General features: G+C 38.8%; 2 protein-coding genes across 5 annotated transcripts in view; one reads left to right on the top strand and one right to left on the bottom strand.

The window, feature by feature from the left end:
• Window positions 1–2,943, bottom strand: part of LOC137138156 (sialoadhesin-like) — a 34,867-nt gene extending 31,924 nt beyond the window's left edge. For 2 of the 3 annotated variants that reach the window (XM_067525144.1, XM_067525146.1), the window contains exon 1: window positions 2,781–2,943. In XM_067525144.1, coding sequence (XP_067381245.1) covers window positions 2,781–2,788 — 8 coding nt within the window. In that variant the 5' untranslated portion in view covers window positions 2,789–2,943. The remainder of the gene's footprint in view (window positions 1–2,780) is intronic. The other variant, XM_067525147.1, reaches the window with a different exon arrangement.
• Window positions 2,944–11,294: 8,351 nt separating this feature from the next.
• On the top strand, window positions 11,295–13,251 carry LOC137138158 (ladderlectin-like). Of its 2 annotated transcripts, none has more exons than XM_067525149.1 (7): window positions 11,295–11,408; window positions 11,496–11,584; window positions 11,669–11,704; window positions 11,994–12,103; window positions 12,231–12,365; window positions 12,456–12,567; window positions 12,902–13,251. In XM_067525149.1, exons 2-7 carry the CDS (start codon window positions 11,524–11,526, stop codon window positions 12,979–12,981), a joined length of 534 nt encoding a protein of 177 aa, XP_067381250.1. In that variant the 5' UTR covers window positions 11,295–11,408; window positions 11,496–11,523; the 3' UTR covers window positions 12,982–13,251. The 2 variants fall into 2 exon arrangements, with proteins under 2 accessions (XP_067381250.1, XP_067381251.1); XM_067525150.1 differs by having other exon boundaries at window positions 11,299–11,408; window positions 11,500–11,584.
• The last annotated feature ends 843 nt before the right edge of the window (window positions 13,252–14,094 follow it).

Here is a 14,094-nt window from a genome sequence, read left to right on the forward strand (position 1 = left end):
ACCAGTGTAGCTACAGGATGTTTATATGAACAGCAGTCTTGACTTGACTATTGTAATTTAGAGGTTGATGTTACACAAGATCAACGGCTTTCTGTCAAGGTTTTGGTTAAGGGGTGGACCCAAGAGAGGAGATAGTGCGAGGGATGAACGAAAAAAGGGTTTATTTAACAGATACTAAAATGGTGAAGATTCTAGAGCCCGGATTCAGAACAGAATTTACCCAAATAAATACAGCTAAGACTCAGACACAAGTTAGACAAGGAAATTAACGAACAAACAAAGGCTACTAAATGAATAAGGCACAGATGAACATTAAACTACTAGAGCAGATAAACACAAGAACTAAGGGGAGGCAGACATGAAACAACTAAGCATAATATTCTGGCAAACTAAGAACACACAAGCAAACCTAAACGTGAAAAAAACAGGATCAAAACTAGGGAAGAAAACTAGAGACTAGACAAAAACACTAAATTAAACAAAGGCAACCCTAAAACACAAAAACCCAGGAGCAACTGGCGGGGAAAACAAGACTAAAACAAGAAACACTGATTGAGAACAAAAGCAAACCAAAGACCAAATGACACAGATGCACAGAGTCCCAGAAAAATGTCCAAGAAACTAGAGTCCTGAATGCAAGAGTCCATGAAACATACATACAGATGTGTGGTTGATGAGGGTAATAATGACAACGGTAACAACAGCGACACTGACGACAGGAACCACGATGGCAGTGACCACGTTAACAACAACAAGGATCTGGCAGGGGAGTGAGGACAAGACTGAACTTAAATAGAGGAGGGAACAGGTGCAAACCATCAGGGGAAAAACGAAAGCAAAGCTGGGAAAAAGAACCAATGCAACCAAGGAAGTAGGGCCACAAAATAAAAGTCCACAGACAGGAAGTGCAGAGAGATCCTGACACTTTCGGCCTTTCAGGGGTCGTCATAGAACACGTTTGGTTTGGCATGTGTTTTTACGTCGGCTGCCCTTCCTGCCGCAACCCTCCCATTTTTTTTTTTCAGGCTCGGGACCGGTCACCCTTGGTGGGTGGGTGTGGCCATGCCTGTGGTCTGGGATTCAAGCCCACTGCCTTCTGTGCCCCAACCCTATGCTCTACCACTGAGCCGCCAGGCTCCCTGTAGTGTTTGATGTTAAACAGTGTAAAGTTTTATAGTATTAATGTTCCTCCAGTCATGCTTTAAGACAAATTGTGTCATGTTAGATACAAAGCACTTTTTCTTTCTTAATGTATGTATGAGTAATGTATGTATAGAAGAACAGGAAGACTGCAGACTGCAACAACATTTTGACAAATCCATTAAATCTAAGTCATGTATGTTTATATAAACAGTGTTAGTCAGGATGTTTGCTGCTGCTTCCTCAGCCAGGTCTCAAGACAATTTTTAAATTTTTTGTACTGGATTTTTAATAACTTGCAACATAAAGTAAACACTGTCCTCCATTCTGTCTGCACTGAGCTCTGATTCATATGATTTAAGCTTTCTATAAACACACAGCTGCATCTTCAAAGGCCACAATGATGTCAGCCTGATGACAGTGGAGTCGGTGGTAAATGGTGCAGGAGATGTGTTCTGTCAGGAAGAAGATGTTTTGCAAAGCAGGGGGATGAATACAGAGGAAAAACATCTGTCTCGCACAAAAAGCTCCACACAGGAAATTGCTCAATCAGCCTGAGAATAAAGCCGCGTCATGTTGGGTCACACGTGTGCTCTGTATGAACCGGGGATGAGGCACTCAGAGGTTTTAATCTCACGGGTAACTACAGTGAGGCTCAAGACTGTATCAGGGAGAGAACAGTCACAGTAAACTTGGTGATGTGGGTTTTTTGGATCAGTTCTTAACGGAAACAGCTACAATAAACTTGGAGATGAACAACATGTTTTAAACATGTGAATAAAAAGTCTTCTCTGCTCTAAGTCACAATGATGCATGTTTGCTGGTGTCCTCTCCAGGGCTGCAACCCTGCCAGTAAAGAAAAAAACAAAAAGCGTTCTTTACTGGCAGGGTTGCAGCCCTGGAGAGGACACCAGCAAACATGCATCATTGTGACTTAGAGCAGAGAAGACTTTCAGAACAACATATATTCTGCTATTTTCTTCATCGTCATTGCTGTGGTGCCAGGATGCAAGTCATGCATTTCTCTACTTTTTATGATTGATGCTAATAATTCATGGCTAAACTCGATGGACACATTGCTTTTGGAACACTGTCTTAAAACATCCAGTTTAAGTGTGGAGACCCAAGAAAGTGAGTTCAGTGTGGATTATTCTACAGCATGCAGTTTATGTTAGCTGGGAATATTAATGCACGCTCGAAGATTGAATCACGTCAACTGGACTTCTTTGTTTCTTCTTTAGAAAGGTTTCAGTACTTATCCAGCAGCTTCTTCAGTTTGAATAAAATGCATGGGGAACCCAGTTATATTCGACAGAATAGGCCTTTGTTCCACCCTGGCCTGAATTGGCTTGTTAGGGTGGGAGGTGGCATAAAGAACAAGACCTTTATTCAGGCTGAAACATGTGGTGAGTAATGTTTGTATAGAAGAAGAGGAAAACAACTAGTGAGACCACTGCGTAGTGTGGTCTGACTAGCTGAATTTATAGGCGCTTTCCAAAAATTCAATTTAGTTTGGCTCCAGACCAAACTATGTGGGATAATTATTATGAAGGTACATTTCCACCCCACAAAATATGATAACTCAGCTTTAATCATGATCCAAAATCCTCAAGAAAAAAATAAAAAAACGAAATACTTACAGTATCATATGATTTACTTCCTGTAGCTTTCAGTGTGTCAAATTCCAATTAAATTTGATGAATCTAACACCAAATATCAAATTATCATGTAGAGCCAGTAGATTGTCCTGTCGTTAGCTCTCCGGCCTGACAGCTGTTAAGGCACTGGCACTTTAAAACATAAGACTACAGTTTAAATCCAAGTGATGCAGGTCTTGTGAGATGTGATGCAATTTTAAGGGAGTACAACTTTTTTGGCAGACTGTTATTTGTTATTCTTATGTGGGATGTCAAAAGGAGTGCTATATGAAAAGGTGCCATTTTTTCCTTATGGAAGCACTATTTCAACAAGCAGTTCATTGGGTCATATGAGAGGCTACAAACACATGGTCTGTGTGGGCGTTAAAGCTGGATGGAAGGACTTGTACTGTATGTGAACCCAGTGACAGATCAAGATATGACAACCACCCACCACGTGATTAAATCAACCTTTTTTCGAACGTCGACAACACACATTTGGTTTCCTTTAGCCTAACGTTGCAGTCTTTTACATGCTGTATGACATGCTGAAACTTCAAAGCTTAATTCATTAAGTGTGTGTGCTGAACACTTCACACTACCTCTAAAGCAACATCCTGATTCATGCATGACTGCCACTTAAAAAAGAACTAAATATTAAAAACACAGTCAAAGTAGATAATATCACATGCCAAGAACTGCTGCCAAACTGTTAAATCTACCACAAACATTGATGGTTGTAGAGTATATCTTTACAAAGTCTTCTGTCTCAGTTACCAATTTCATTTTTAAGTTGACTCAATATCTAATGTCATAAATTCTATCGCTGCAATGCTACATGGGAAACTGAGCAGGATATTTCCATTTGGTTTTGTGACTTTAATGAGAGTGGAGTGAATGTCTGATTTCAGCACAACTTTGTTCTGCGGAATAAAAAAATAATTTCCTTACTGAAAGTTTCCCAACATTTAAGATTTGGTTTTGTTTCAAATTGGCACCAACTGAACAAATTGAAATACCAAAGGCTTTATTAAATCTCTTGCAATGAAATGAAATGAAATGCCAGTAGTAAAACTGCACTGTTTCATGTCGGTTTATTCTATCTGAAACTGAGATGGTCAGTCGGAATTTACCTGTTGAAATCAGTAGAACTAAATTATAATATTTTCAAAGCATTGGGTTTTTCTGATCTAAGTTGTAATGTTATGCCATTGAACATACAGTAGATGAAGACCACTTTACACATCCACCACGAAGGCCACGACTAATGATCTCTTTCAAGAGGGTTGAGGGGTATTAGGAGTTATCATGGTTTCATCCCATTCACCCTGATCTGGACTAAATGGACTAAATGGACTAAATGTTTAAAATGGACAAAGGGTTCGTGGAAGTTTCTTCTTTTCTTTTCAACTTTTCACATGAGCAGCTGTAACAAGGGAACACAATTTCCCTTGGGATTAATAAAGTTGTTTGATTCTTGAATCTTGAACTCACAGGACAAGCTGAAAGGAAAAAAAATAATAAATAAATGGTTTCATCCCAATGACTCTCTCTGACGTGCTCTTTGTACAGGGTGGCTGTCTGATAAGCATCAGTGAAAATGTGAAATTCAATCTGCGTGTGGGTGAAGATGAAGATGTTTTCTCAGCCGGCACTGTCACTGAGATAAATATCAGTGTAATGAAAAACTGCCCAGTAGAATAACAGAGAGAGAAATATTGCACTGCAGAAAATATTTATTTTGATGAAACTTAAAAAATGCTGTAATATTTTAAATATAGCTTTTAGGTGTTGGTGCAACTTCTTGGTATTTGGAGTATGAAAAACCTAAAGTAGAGCATAAAATGAAAATACCAGAACAATAACAGACAATTTTATTTAAGTTAGCAGTTCACATCTGAAGAAATAAAATGAGTGAAAACGACGTCTGTGTCAGTTCAACAACCGCCATGTTTAACCATGCATGCCAGGGTAATGTGCTTGTTGGAGTCCTTCCAGATGTTTTCAACTCCTGAGACTCTGAGTCAAATGACCTAATGAGTCAGTATTGCTTTAAAATGAATATCATTTTAAAATGAATGATGGCTGTTGAGTGTTATGGATGGATTTACACACAGCGCTAATAGATTGTGTCTCTGCTGTGTTTCTGACCAACCAGCAGCTTCACTCTAAAAACTGGATTAAATGGAGTAAATCAATACTTAAAGTTGTGAAGTAGAGAATAATTCCATGAAGACTCCAGTAAATCTGGCCTCAGCAAAGAAACTGCACCACATATAAACAGGTTCAAACTGGATTTCTAAGAGCTTAATTCAAAGCCAAGTGATTTAAGGTCTTTTATGGAGTTTGGCAAGTTTCAACAAAATGTAATAATGAGTTTTTGTAACCTTGAATAAATATTGAAAAAAATAAGAGATCATTTATTTCTGTTTATTTTTACATATTAAATGCAAGTAGTATGTGCTTCACCAATGAAGAGCTTTTTGCAGTGCGAGCTGAGCGTGAATCATAAGTTATAAGTGAAATACATCTGTTTGTATTGTGTGTGTTGTTTGAAATTCTAAGTGTGTTTTCTTGCTAAGTTCTGGAGAAGTAAAGTGAGCCGGGCAAGTAAGTGTATATAAGAGCTGGTCTTCAGCCTTCAGTATCCTCACAGAGGAAGACCGAGCTCCAGGCCGACACTGTGCCCGTTGTTCTGCAGTAGGTTTGATATGAACTCTGTGTCTTCTGTCCTCTGCATAATAAATTGTTAGTCTCTATGAGTTCTTTGTTCTCTTTACAAATAACACTGACAAACTATGTTTTATTGCAGATTATCATCATCTTTCACATCATCATCTTCATTATGTTCATCATGAAGATTCTGACTCTGGCTGCACTTCTTTGTGCCATGTTACAGCACATTGTGCATCGTGTGTATATATTGCTCTTACAGAAGATAATAGTCAACATCTGCTCAGTCAAACCATAGCTTTTACGGATGCAAAGACTGAAAATCAGATTTTTTAAAAAGGCAAACTCAAGAAGGTAAATGGAGGTTTTTCCAGACCTTTACTGAAATTTCTCTTCTTCATGTTTTCCTGTTTTTTGCACCAGCTTTCATCTGTTTTGCTTTAACAACTCTCTAACAACTCTTAAATGTCGAGCAAATCTGAAACTTCCCCTCATTTCCACTCACTTCTGCCTCTGCTGTTGCTCTCCTCCCCCTTTTTTTCCAGCAGTGAGTTTGTAACATTAAAGGATAATGAGAAGAAATCACACAGAAGTGAGATTTGAAAAAATATTACTTGGAGGTTGAACTGTTTTTAGCATTTTCCCCTTTTTCCTTCAGGAGAGCATGATGTTGTCAAGAGGTCCACATCTTGTCCCTGTGGTTGTACTATGACCGTTGCTTCCTCTTTGTTGCCAACCCCATGAGTTGGGTTGATGCTCAGGTAACCAGGCTGATCTGGATTGTGTCTTTTTACAATGTTTCTTTAGTCTGTGTTATCATTGATACAAGCATCTATCTCAGCTTAATGTTATTTGTCTCTTTTATGTCCCTTGTAGAAGAACTGGCAGACCATGGACGCAAACCTTGCATCTGTACAGAGTGCTGAAGAGTACCAGGCCATTCAGAAGTTGATCCTAACTGCCACTGCTAAATCACAGACAGCAGAATAACAAAGAACAGAATGCTGAGCTTTCTGTACTTCTAGTGTCACAGTTCTTAAATACGTTCTCACGAACGTACAAATTTACTTTATCAGGAATAGCCGGCTAGAAGCAGGAAAATATTTTGATATAGGGGAGTCAGAGGGAAGTTTAAAACCATTAATGTACATTTACACCTTCAACTAAAGAAAAAGAAAGCTGCTCAAAAATTGGTGAAGTCACCCTTTAAGCCAAAAGGCTTTCAGTTGTGTTGTGGGAAGTCTTAACCAGTTTAAAGCTTGCACAAGCAGAAGGACGCAGAAGGGGACAGGATTATATGTAACCACTTATCCTGTTCAGGGCTGAGGTACCCAGAGGAAACCCACGAACCACAGCACACAAAGGCCACATGATAGATTTGAACCAGGGACTTGCTGTGAGGTGCCACTGCTAACCACTCCACCACCATGCTGGTGTCTATGTGTGTGTGTGCGTGTGTGTGTGTGTGCGTGTGTGTGTGTGTGTGTGTGTGTGTAACCTCAGTATTGCTCATTTATCTCTGTAAAACATCTGAGTTTCTTTTAAAACACTGTATACATGAATTGTATTATTATGGCTGAAACCTCATTTACTCAAATTTACCAAACAAACTACGCAAATAGCTGAAACGAAGGCTTCTCTGTAAGATATTGTTTGTTTTCACACATGATTTGTACATTTACTAATGACTAATAATTACCCAACAAACTTTGCATTTCACCATCTTAGAACAGTTTGTCTTGTCCTAAATCCTTTTGCAAACAACTTTAAGAGAAGTTGCGAAATTATTTTAAGAATTAGTTTATCTTTCATTAATGACAAGTCATTGTTTAATGTTATCTTGAATGTGTCAATAGATAAACAACATTTTTTTAAATCAACAGAAACATTTTACATTTTTGCAGAACTTCAACTCAAAAGAGATCTTGAGCATCAGAGTTATCACCGTATATCTGCTGAATAACTTTCACTTTTGCACTTTGAGGTAACCTAACCACTGAATTATTGTAATTCTCACTATTTTGTATAGGAGCATAATTTAAACATTAAAAAGTGTAACAACAACTCAGCTCCAAGCAGTGCTTAAGGTACAGTTCTTATTAAAAGTACCCCCCTCCTGCAAGTGGTCAGTGTAATTTAGCTTTCCCCTGTCATAGTGAAAACCTCTCTTCACAAAGTAGTGGCAAAGAGTTATAAAAAACAAAAATAAAAATACTACAATTGTTTTTTAAAAAGTGATTGCATAGGTCTTCACCCCTTTTAAATCAGTATTTTATATATGTACCTGTGGCAGGAATTGTAGCATGAGATCTGCGTGGACAAGACTTTATTAGCTTTGCATATAAAGACATTGCAACAACTCTAGAGAAGTTACAGAGGCCTCACTTACTAGTCTGCACACTTATTCAGTTTCAGAGTGCGGCCTCCTCCATGCCGATTTGAAAATGTGCCATATTCCCTTTTTTTTTAGAAATGTTTCACTACTTATTGTAGCAGATTCTTCTATCTGATGGAAAACAAGCTAGGGGCAAAGTTTCATCCTCCAGAGTGGGCCGTGTTGCTCACCTGGCCAACATAGGTTTGTTGGGTGGATAATTGGGGTATAGAGTCATGGCAAAAATATCGGCACCCTTGCAATTCTGTCAGAAAATGCAACCCTCTTTTCTCAGAAAAAAAATTATTGGCACCCTTAACTTAATATTTGGTAGCACCCCCTTATAACTGAACTGAAATCCATCACCTCCTGTAACCATGTATGAGTTTCTTACACCTCTCTACTGGAATTTTGGACCAATCTTCTTTTGCAAACTGCTCCAGGTCATTCAGATTTGAAGGATGCCTTCTCCCAACTGCTGTTTGGAGATCTCTCCACAGATGTTTTATGGGATTCGGATCCAAACTCATTGCTGTCCATTTCAGAACCATTTCTGAGTGCTTTTTGAAGTGTTTTTTGGGTCATTGTCCTGCTGGAAAACCCATGACCTCTGGTGGAGATGCAGCTTTCTGAAACTGGCCACTATGTTGCGCCCAAAAATTCTTTGGTAATCAGCAGATTTCATGATATTGTTCAGACAGTCGAGGCAGAAGCAGCAAAGCAACCCCAAAACATTTGTTTGACTTTAGGAACTGTGTTCTTTTCCCTGAAGGCCTCATCTCTTATTCTGTAAAAGGTGCCATGATGTCCTTTACATAAAAGCTCTACTTTTTTCTCCTCTGTCCACAGTACGTTCTAACAGAAGGATTGTGATTTTGGCAAACTTGCTTTTTTATGCCTTTCTGTCAGCCGTGGTGTCCTCCTAGGTCTCCTACCATAGCTTCCCTTTTTTAAGACAGATACTGTGAGCTGACACTGTTGTACCCTGTGTCTGCAGAGCACCTTGAATTTGTTTGGAAGTTAATCTGGGTTCTTTATCCACTAATGTGAACAATCCTTCATCGTATTTTTTCATTATTTTGCTCTTCTGTCCAGGTCCAGGGAAGTTAGCTACACTGCCATTGGCTGTAAACCTCTTGGAGGTCCATCTCTGGAGTTAACTACATTCAAAGCAGCCTTGTTGTTGTTGCAATGCTGTAACACAACTGTGAAGCCTTCAAAGAATGCAGCGGTCAAACTGAGACAGAGCTACTATCTCTTTCCATGCAGCAAAGCAGCGTTCAGGTAAGTGGTAAAGTAGATGAGAGTCAGTTATCAAAAAGGTGGGAAAGGTGGGAGCCCGGCCGTTCTGTTCCCGTTCCTGTTCGAGTCTCTGGGTCAGCAAAGGTCTGGCCAGGTTATGTTCCTGTTCCTAGCTTCGGGTCGGCTGAGGTACGGCCTGGTTCTGATCCTGCTCTTGTTCCTGGCTTCGCGTCGGCTGACAATCACTTAGACACATCTGTTGCTCCACCTGTTGCTTCACCTCCTGCCAGGCCCCAGGAGAGCCTCTGCTGCCGCTGTTGTCAACATTAGCTCTGTTTGGCGTCTTGTTTTCTTAAGGCTAACTCCCCTAGTGTTCAGTCGAGTGGATTGTTTTGTGTTAATCTTTTATCTGCCTTGAGCCTGTTTCTTTGTACCCTCCTGTTAGGAGCGATTTCAGTTTGTCGTTAAATTCCTAACAATAAACGCTTTTGTTAGTTCGGTCCCTCTCAGAGTCTCCTTACTTGGGTCCCTTACTTGCCATAATTGTGATACAATGTTGTTCGGCTTAGAGACAGTGGCACTGAAGAAAAGACAGAAGGTAGAGCTGGAGGTAGCAGAGCTTAAGATGTTGAGGTTCTCTTTGGGAGTGACGAGGATGGACAGGATCAGAAATGAGGACATAAGAGGGACAGCTCATGTTAGATGTTTCGGAGATAAAGTCAGAGAGGCCAGATTGAGGTGGTTTGGACATGTTCAGAGGAGAAACTGTGAATATATCAGTAGAAGGATGCTGAGGTTGGAGCTGCCAGGCAGGAGGTCTAGAGGAAGACGAAAGAGGAGATTTATGGATGTAGTGAGAGAGGACAGTTGGTTAGTTGGTGTGAGAGAAGAGGATGCAGAGGATAGAGTTAGATGGAGGCACATGATTCACTGTGGTGACACCTGAAAGGGAACAGCCCAAAGGAAAAGAAGAAGCTTGTTTTTTAAATGCAAAACCAAAAGAAGCAAGCCAGAAGAAGTACGTTTTCCTCTCAGTTCTGGAGGATGAAAATGTTATATACTGTCTTTGTACACATCTTTACCAAACACAGACTACTAACATTCTAATGAAACTCTTATTCAAACTACACTGAATTCACACAGAATATTGAGGAAGTAGAATAATCAAAAGGGAAGTCCAGGCTTCATTTCAACAGAGTTATCGTTTTATCTCTGACGGATCATTTTGATAGGAAGAAAAAAACATCAAATTAGTGTCAAATCATTACTCGACGCAAGCAGAACTTATGTTTCACCATCTCTGCAGGCAGTGTGCAGATGGAGGCAAAGTAACATGAAACACTGGTTCACCTCTGCTCCAATCCTGTCAGATTCCCAGCAACGTGGTATTTGGGGTTAATTAGAGCGTAAACCAAACTATCAGAAAAAGAAGTTCAAACAATTTAAGTCAAATTTAGCAATAAGATAGTTAATAAGAAATAACATCAAACAGTGAAAAGCACTATGTGAGGTCAACAACCGCCATGTTTGACTTTGTATGCCAAACTATCATGCTTGTTTAAGCTCTTCTAGATTGTTTTAAACTCCTAAACTGAGGCTTTACATCAAGCTGAGGCAAATGTAGCATCTACTTACTACCACACTATCAAGAGCAGCCAGCACTGAGCTTCCTCTGATGATGTTACTTATTCAGTTTTTGATGGTCGCTATAAATCTTAACTCCTTTATTCCTTCTTTATTCTTTAAGCGATCAGCTTCAGACTGAAAAACCAAAAGCAATTCAACCGGCAGCACAACTTAGGTATATTGTCAGAATGTATAAACCTTCTGCTGCTTGCAATGAACAAATCAAACAAGAACAAATTAAATAGCTCAACACAACGATTCTTACGAGTGATTTCTCCAAAGTCAACACAGACTGCAACTGTTTGCATTCATGTCAATGATTGTCTCAGACAGTATTTACACTAAAAGAGCACATGCATTCGATATGTTTGAGAGTGCGAATTATGTCTTTGTCACAGAAAATACATGTACATAAGAGTAGATGCACAGTAGAGCATTTCTGGGTGAAATCAGATATGAAAGAGAATTAATGTTTTCAGAAGACTTTATCTGTAGTCTCTGCTGCTCCAAGATCTTTCTATTTTCATAACCAATGTGTAAATTGAATTTGGACAAAATGGAGAAAAAGGACTTGTATTTCTACATGTTGTCATGTGTGTCCTCAGTTCCTCATTTCACGAGAGATGATGAGATAAGAAGCTGCATTTAAGAGCTGTTTCTTATCTTTTGTTGCCTCCACACAGGAACATTGAAGCTACGAGAAGAAAGAAGAGAAGGTGATTTCTAACTTCCCTTTTTAATTTGTTCAGTTTCCAATGTTTTTATCTTGTTTCAATGGTCTTAGTTTGTTCTGTTGACTAAAGGTAGAAATCTCATCATCTCACCTCTGCCATGAAGATTCTGGTTGTGTGCTTCCTTGGTTGTGCTGTGGTGGTTCTGGTCGGAGCTGCAGGTAAAAACCACACAGTTTCTGTTTCCGTTTCTCTCTATGATATAAGATAAACCAAGTCAATAACTGCTGTTTCATACTGTCCAGCTGCTCAAGAAGAAAAGGCCCAAAATGATCAAACAGGTCAGTTTGTATTTTTATTTGAAAAAAAAAAGAATAATGGAAGTGTGTAGTTATCGATTTACTAGAAAGTAATAAAAACCGTATGTGATCATAAAACCAAACTGTATAGAGGAACCAAAGATTCATGCAGAATGTTGATCATTTATGCTTTTAAAAATAAACTTTAACATTGTTATTCAAGTGAGAAATAGTTTGACAATGTTTATGTTTTGCTCATAAATTCTGATTGAAGAGAATAAAAAGTTATCAGATAACTTAACATTAACAATTATTCTTTATTTGTCCTCAGAAAACAATGATCTGGTCAAGAGGTACTTCGTTTGTCCGAGAGGTTGGACTAGGATCTATGGTCATTGTCACAAATATGTTTCACTCGCCAGGACTTGGGGCAGAGCAGAGGTAATCACTAAGTCTACTGTTTTTTTTGTTTTTTTTATTCACACACTTGTTTAATTTGCATTTGTTTAATTCTGCCATTTCTCTAAGTTTGGGCAGCTTCACTTTTTTTAATATTTCTCTGCTGTAGAGAATCTGTCGCTCCATGGGTGGACATCTGGCATCTGTCCGAAGCCTCGGGGAATACCGTGCAATTCAGAAGATGATAAAACGTGCAACCCATGAATACAAAACAGTGTGGCTTGGAGCCTCTAATTCGAAATATGTATGTGAATTATTATTTTTTTTGATTACACAATGTTTTTCAGGTATTTAATAAAATGAGTTTTAATTTACTGATTTGTTTGTCCTCTAGCCAAATGTCTGGCGCTGGTCTAGTGGCGATTCTTTCACATTTTCCTACTGGTGTCGTGGAGAACCTAACAACCTCCATGGCAGGCAACACTGTTTGCAAATGAATCATTCAGGTAAAAAGAAGATACTTTATTTCTATTCAGTGCTTCATGTATAAATAGGTTAAAATATAAAAAGTCAATATTAATTCAACCTCCATCCAATCAGATATTGTCTAGTTGTATCAAATCAGTTGAAGTTTTGCAATACACAACATTCCTGACATAACTTACAACAGGACGTTGTCTTTGTCCTGTTTAGTTCAGGTGATACAGTCACCCTCTGGCATTTTCCCATTTAAACTCACATTTAACCTGCTTCGAAAAACATTTGGACGCCTCTGCTTTAGACATTTTAGCGGTTTGGTTTGTGAAGTCTGACTTTCTTCTGTGTTTTTGGTACTTGCAGCTGGTAAATGCTGGGATGATGTTGAATGTCATGCTCATCGTCCATTTGTCTGCACAAAGAAATGGTGGAGAAGGGGCTGATACAGAGACATTCCAATCCACCCTAAAGAATGTGGCATATGTTGAAGTTTATCTGTGCACATTCATTTGTCTAACCTGAAGGTCTCATATCTCATTTCACAACTTTGTTTCTTTGGCATCGCTCTCAGGCTACTTAAGGAAGGAAGCGAAAGGTGAAGAAAATCGCTTGATTGTCTCTTGCTTTGTAGAAATAATGATTTTAGCACAGCTTAACTCTGCAAAGTCAACTGTTATTTCTGGTCTATCAATAAAAAATATCCAGCATTGCAACTAGTTTTTCTGTGTTTGTTATATTCCCCATTTTTATGGGCAGAAAGGGAAAACCTGTCAGTTCAAGTGTGCAAACCTTGAATCCGTTCATTATGTTAAAGTGTATCATTAAATTAAAAACATAGCAAATAAAGTTAGGCTATGTTGTTAATCACTGATCTTTTTAATGCTTTGGTTAAGTTAAGTTTTGGCATAGAAACAACTTCTTTAGGTTTACAGAAAAGTGTGTTTGGGTTAAAGGTATTAATTTTGAATTCTTGGTTCTGGAGTGATGGTATGTCTTTAAAATATATAATCCAATTTAACAACTACTGGCACCAGTACTGTTTACAAATTAAGAGGAAATACAAAAAAATGAATTTGGTTTAGACAATATGTGTGTATAATGAAACACAGGCTTGGTTTTCTATGAAAGAAATACAAAAATCAAACATAGCTTCCCTTCGACCTGTAGAACAGTTTTAGAAACTGGCTTATTCTCTCAGATCTGTTTGATGGGGATCTATACACTGCAGAAGACCCTTTCTTTATGTGGTCTGAGCACAAACAATTCTAATACATCAGATCAGAAAGCAGGTTTAACTCATATGTGCCCAACACATGCCCACTCACTAAGCTCCAGCTGATGTCCTCTGTTTCCGAGCACCCTTGGTCCCATGTCTCTGTATATTTTGTCACGGGGTTACCACAGTAGTCACAGATTCCCCAACATTTGCCTCCCCAAGCTTGCCTTGGCTTTGGGGAACTGAGCTACAATTGAAGGTCACAGGGTGCTGGAGCCAATCCAAGCTGTTATTCTGCAAATGGCCTTTGGAATAGTGATCTCTGAATATTTATTCTTAC

This window comes from Channa argus, chromosome 12 (genome assembly GCF_033026475.1).
Source record: "Channa argus isolate prfri chromosome 12, Channa argus male v1.0, whole genome shotgun sequence".
NCBI lineage: Eukaryota > Metazoa > Chordata > Actinopteri > Anabantiformes > Channidae > Channa > Channa argus.

Bases quoted from the DNA above. Each gene is read 5' to 3' on its own strand.
- LOC137138158 (XM_067525149.1), top strand. From the start codon at position 11,524: ATGAAGATTCTGGTTGTGTGCTTCCTTGGTTGTGCTGTGGTGGTTCTG. The intron at 11,705-11,993 runs GTCAGTTTGTAT...ATTTGTCCTCAG, and splicing joins GGCCCAAAATGATCAAACAG to AAAACAATGATCTGGTCAAG. The intron at 12,104-12,230 runs GTAATCACTAAG...TCTCTGCTGTAG, and splicing joins GGACTTGGGGCAGAGCAGAG to AGAATCTGTCGCTCCATGGG.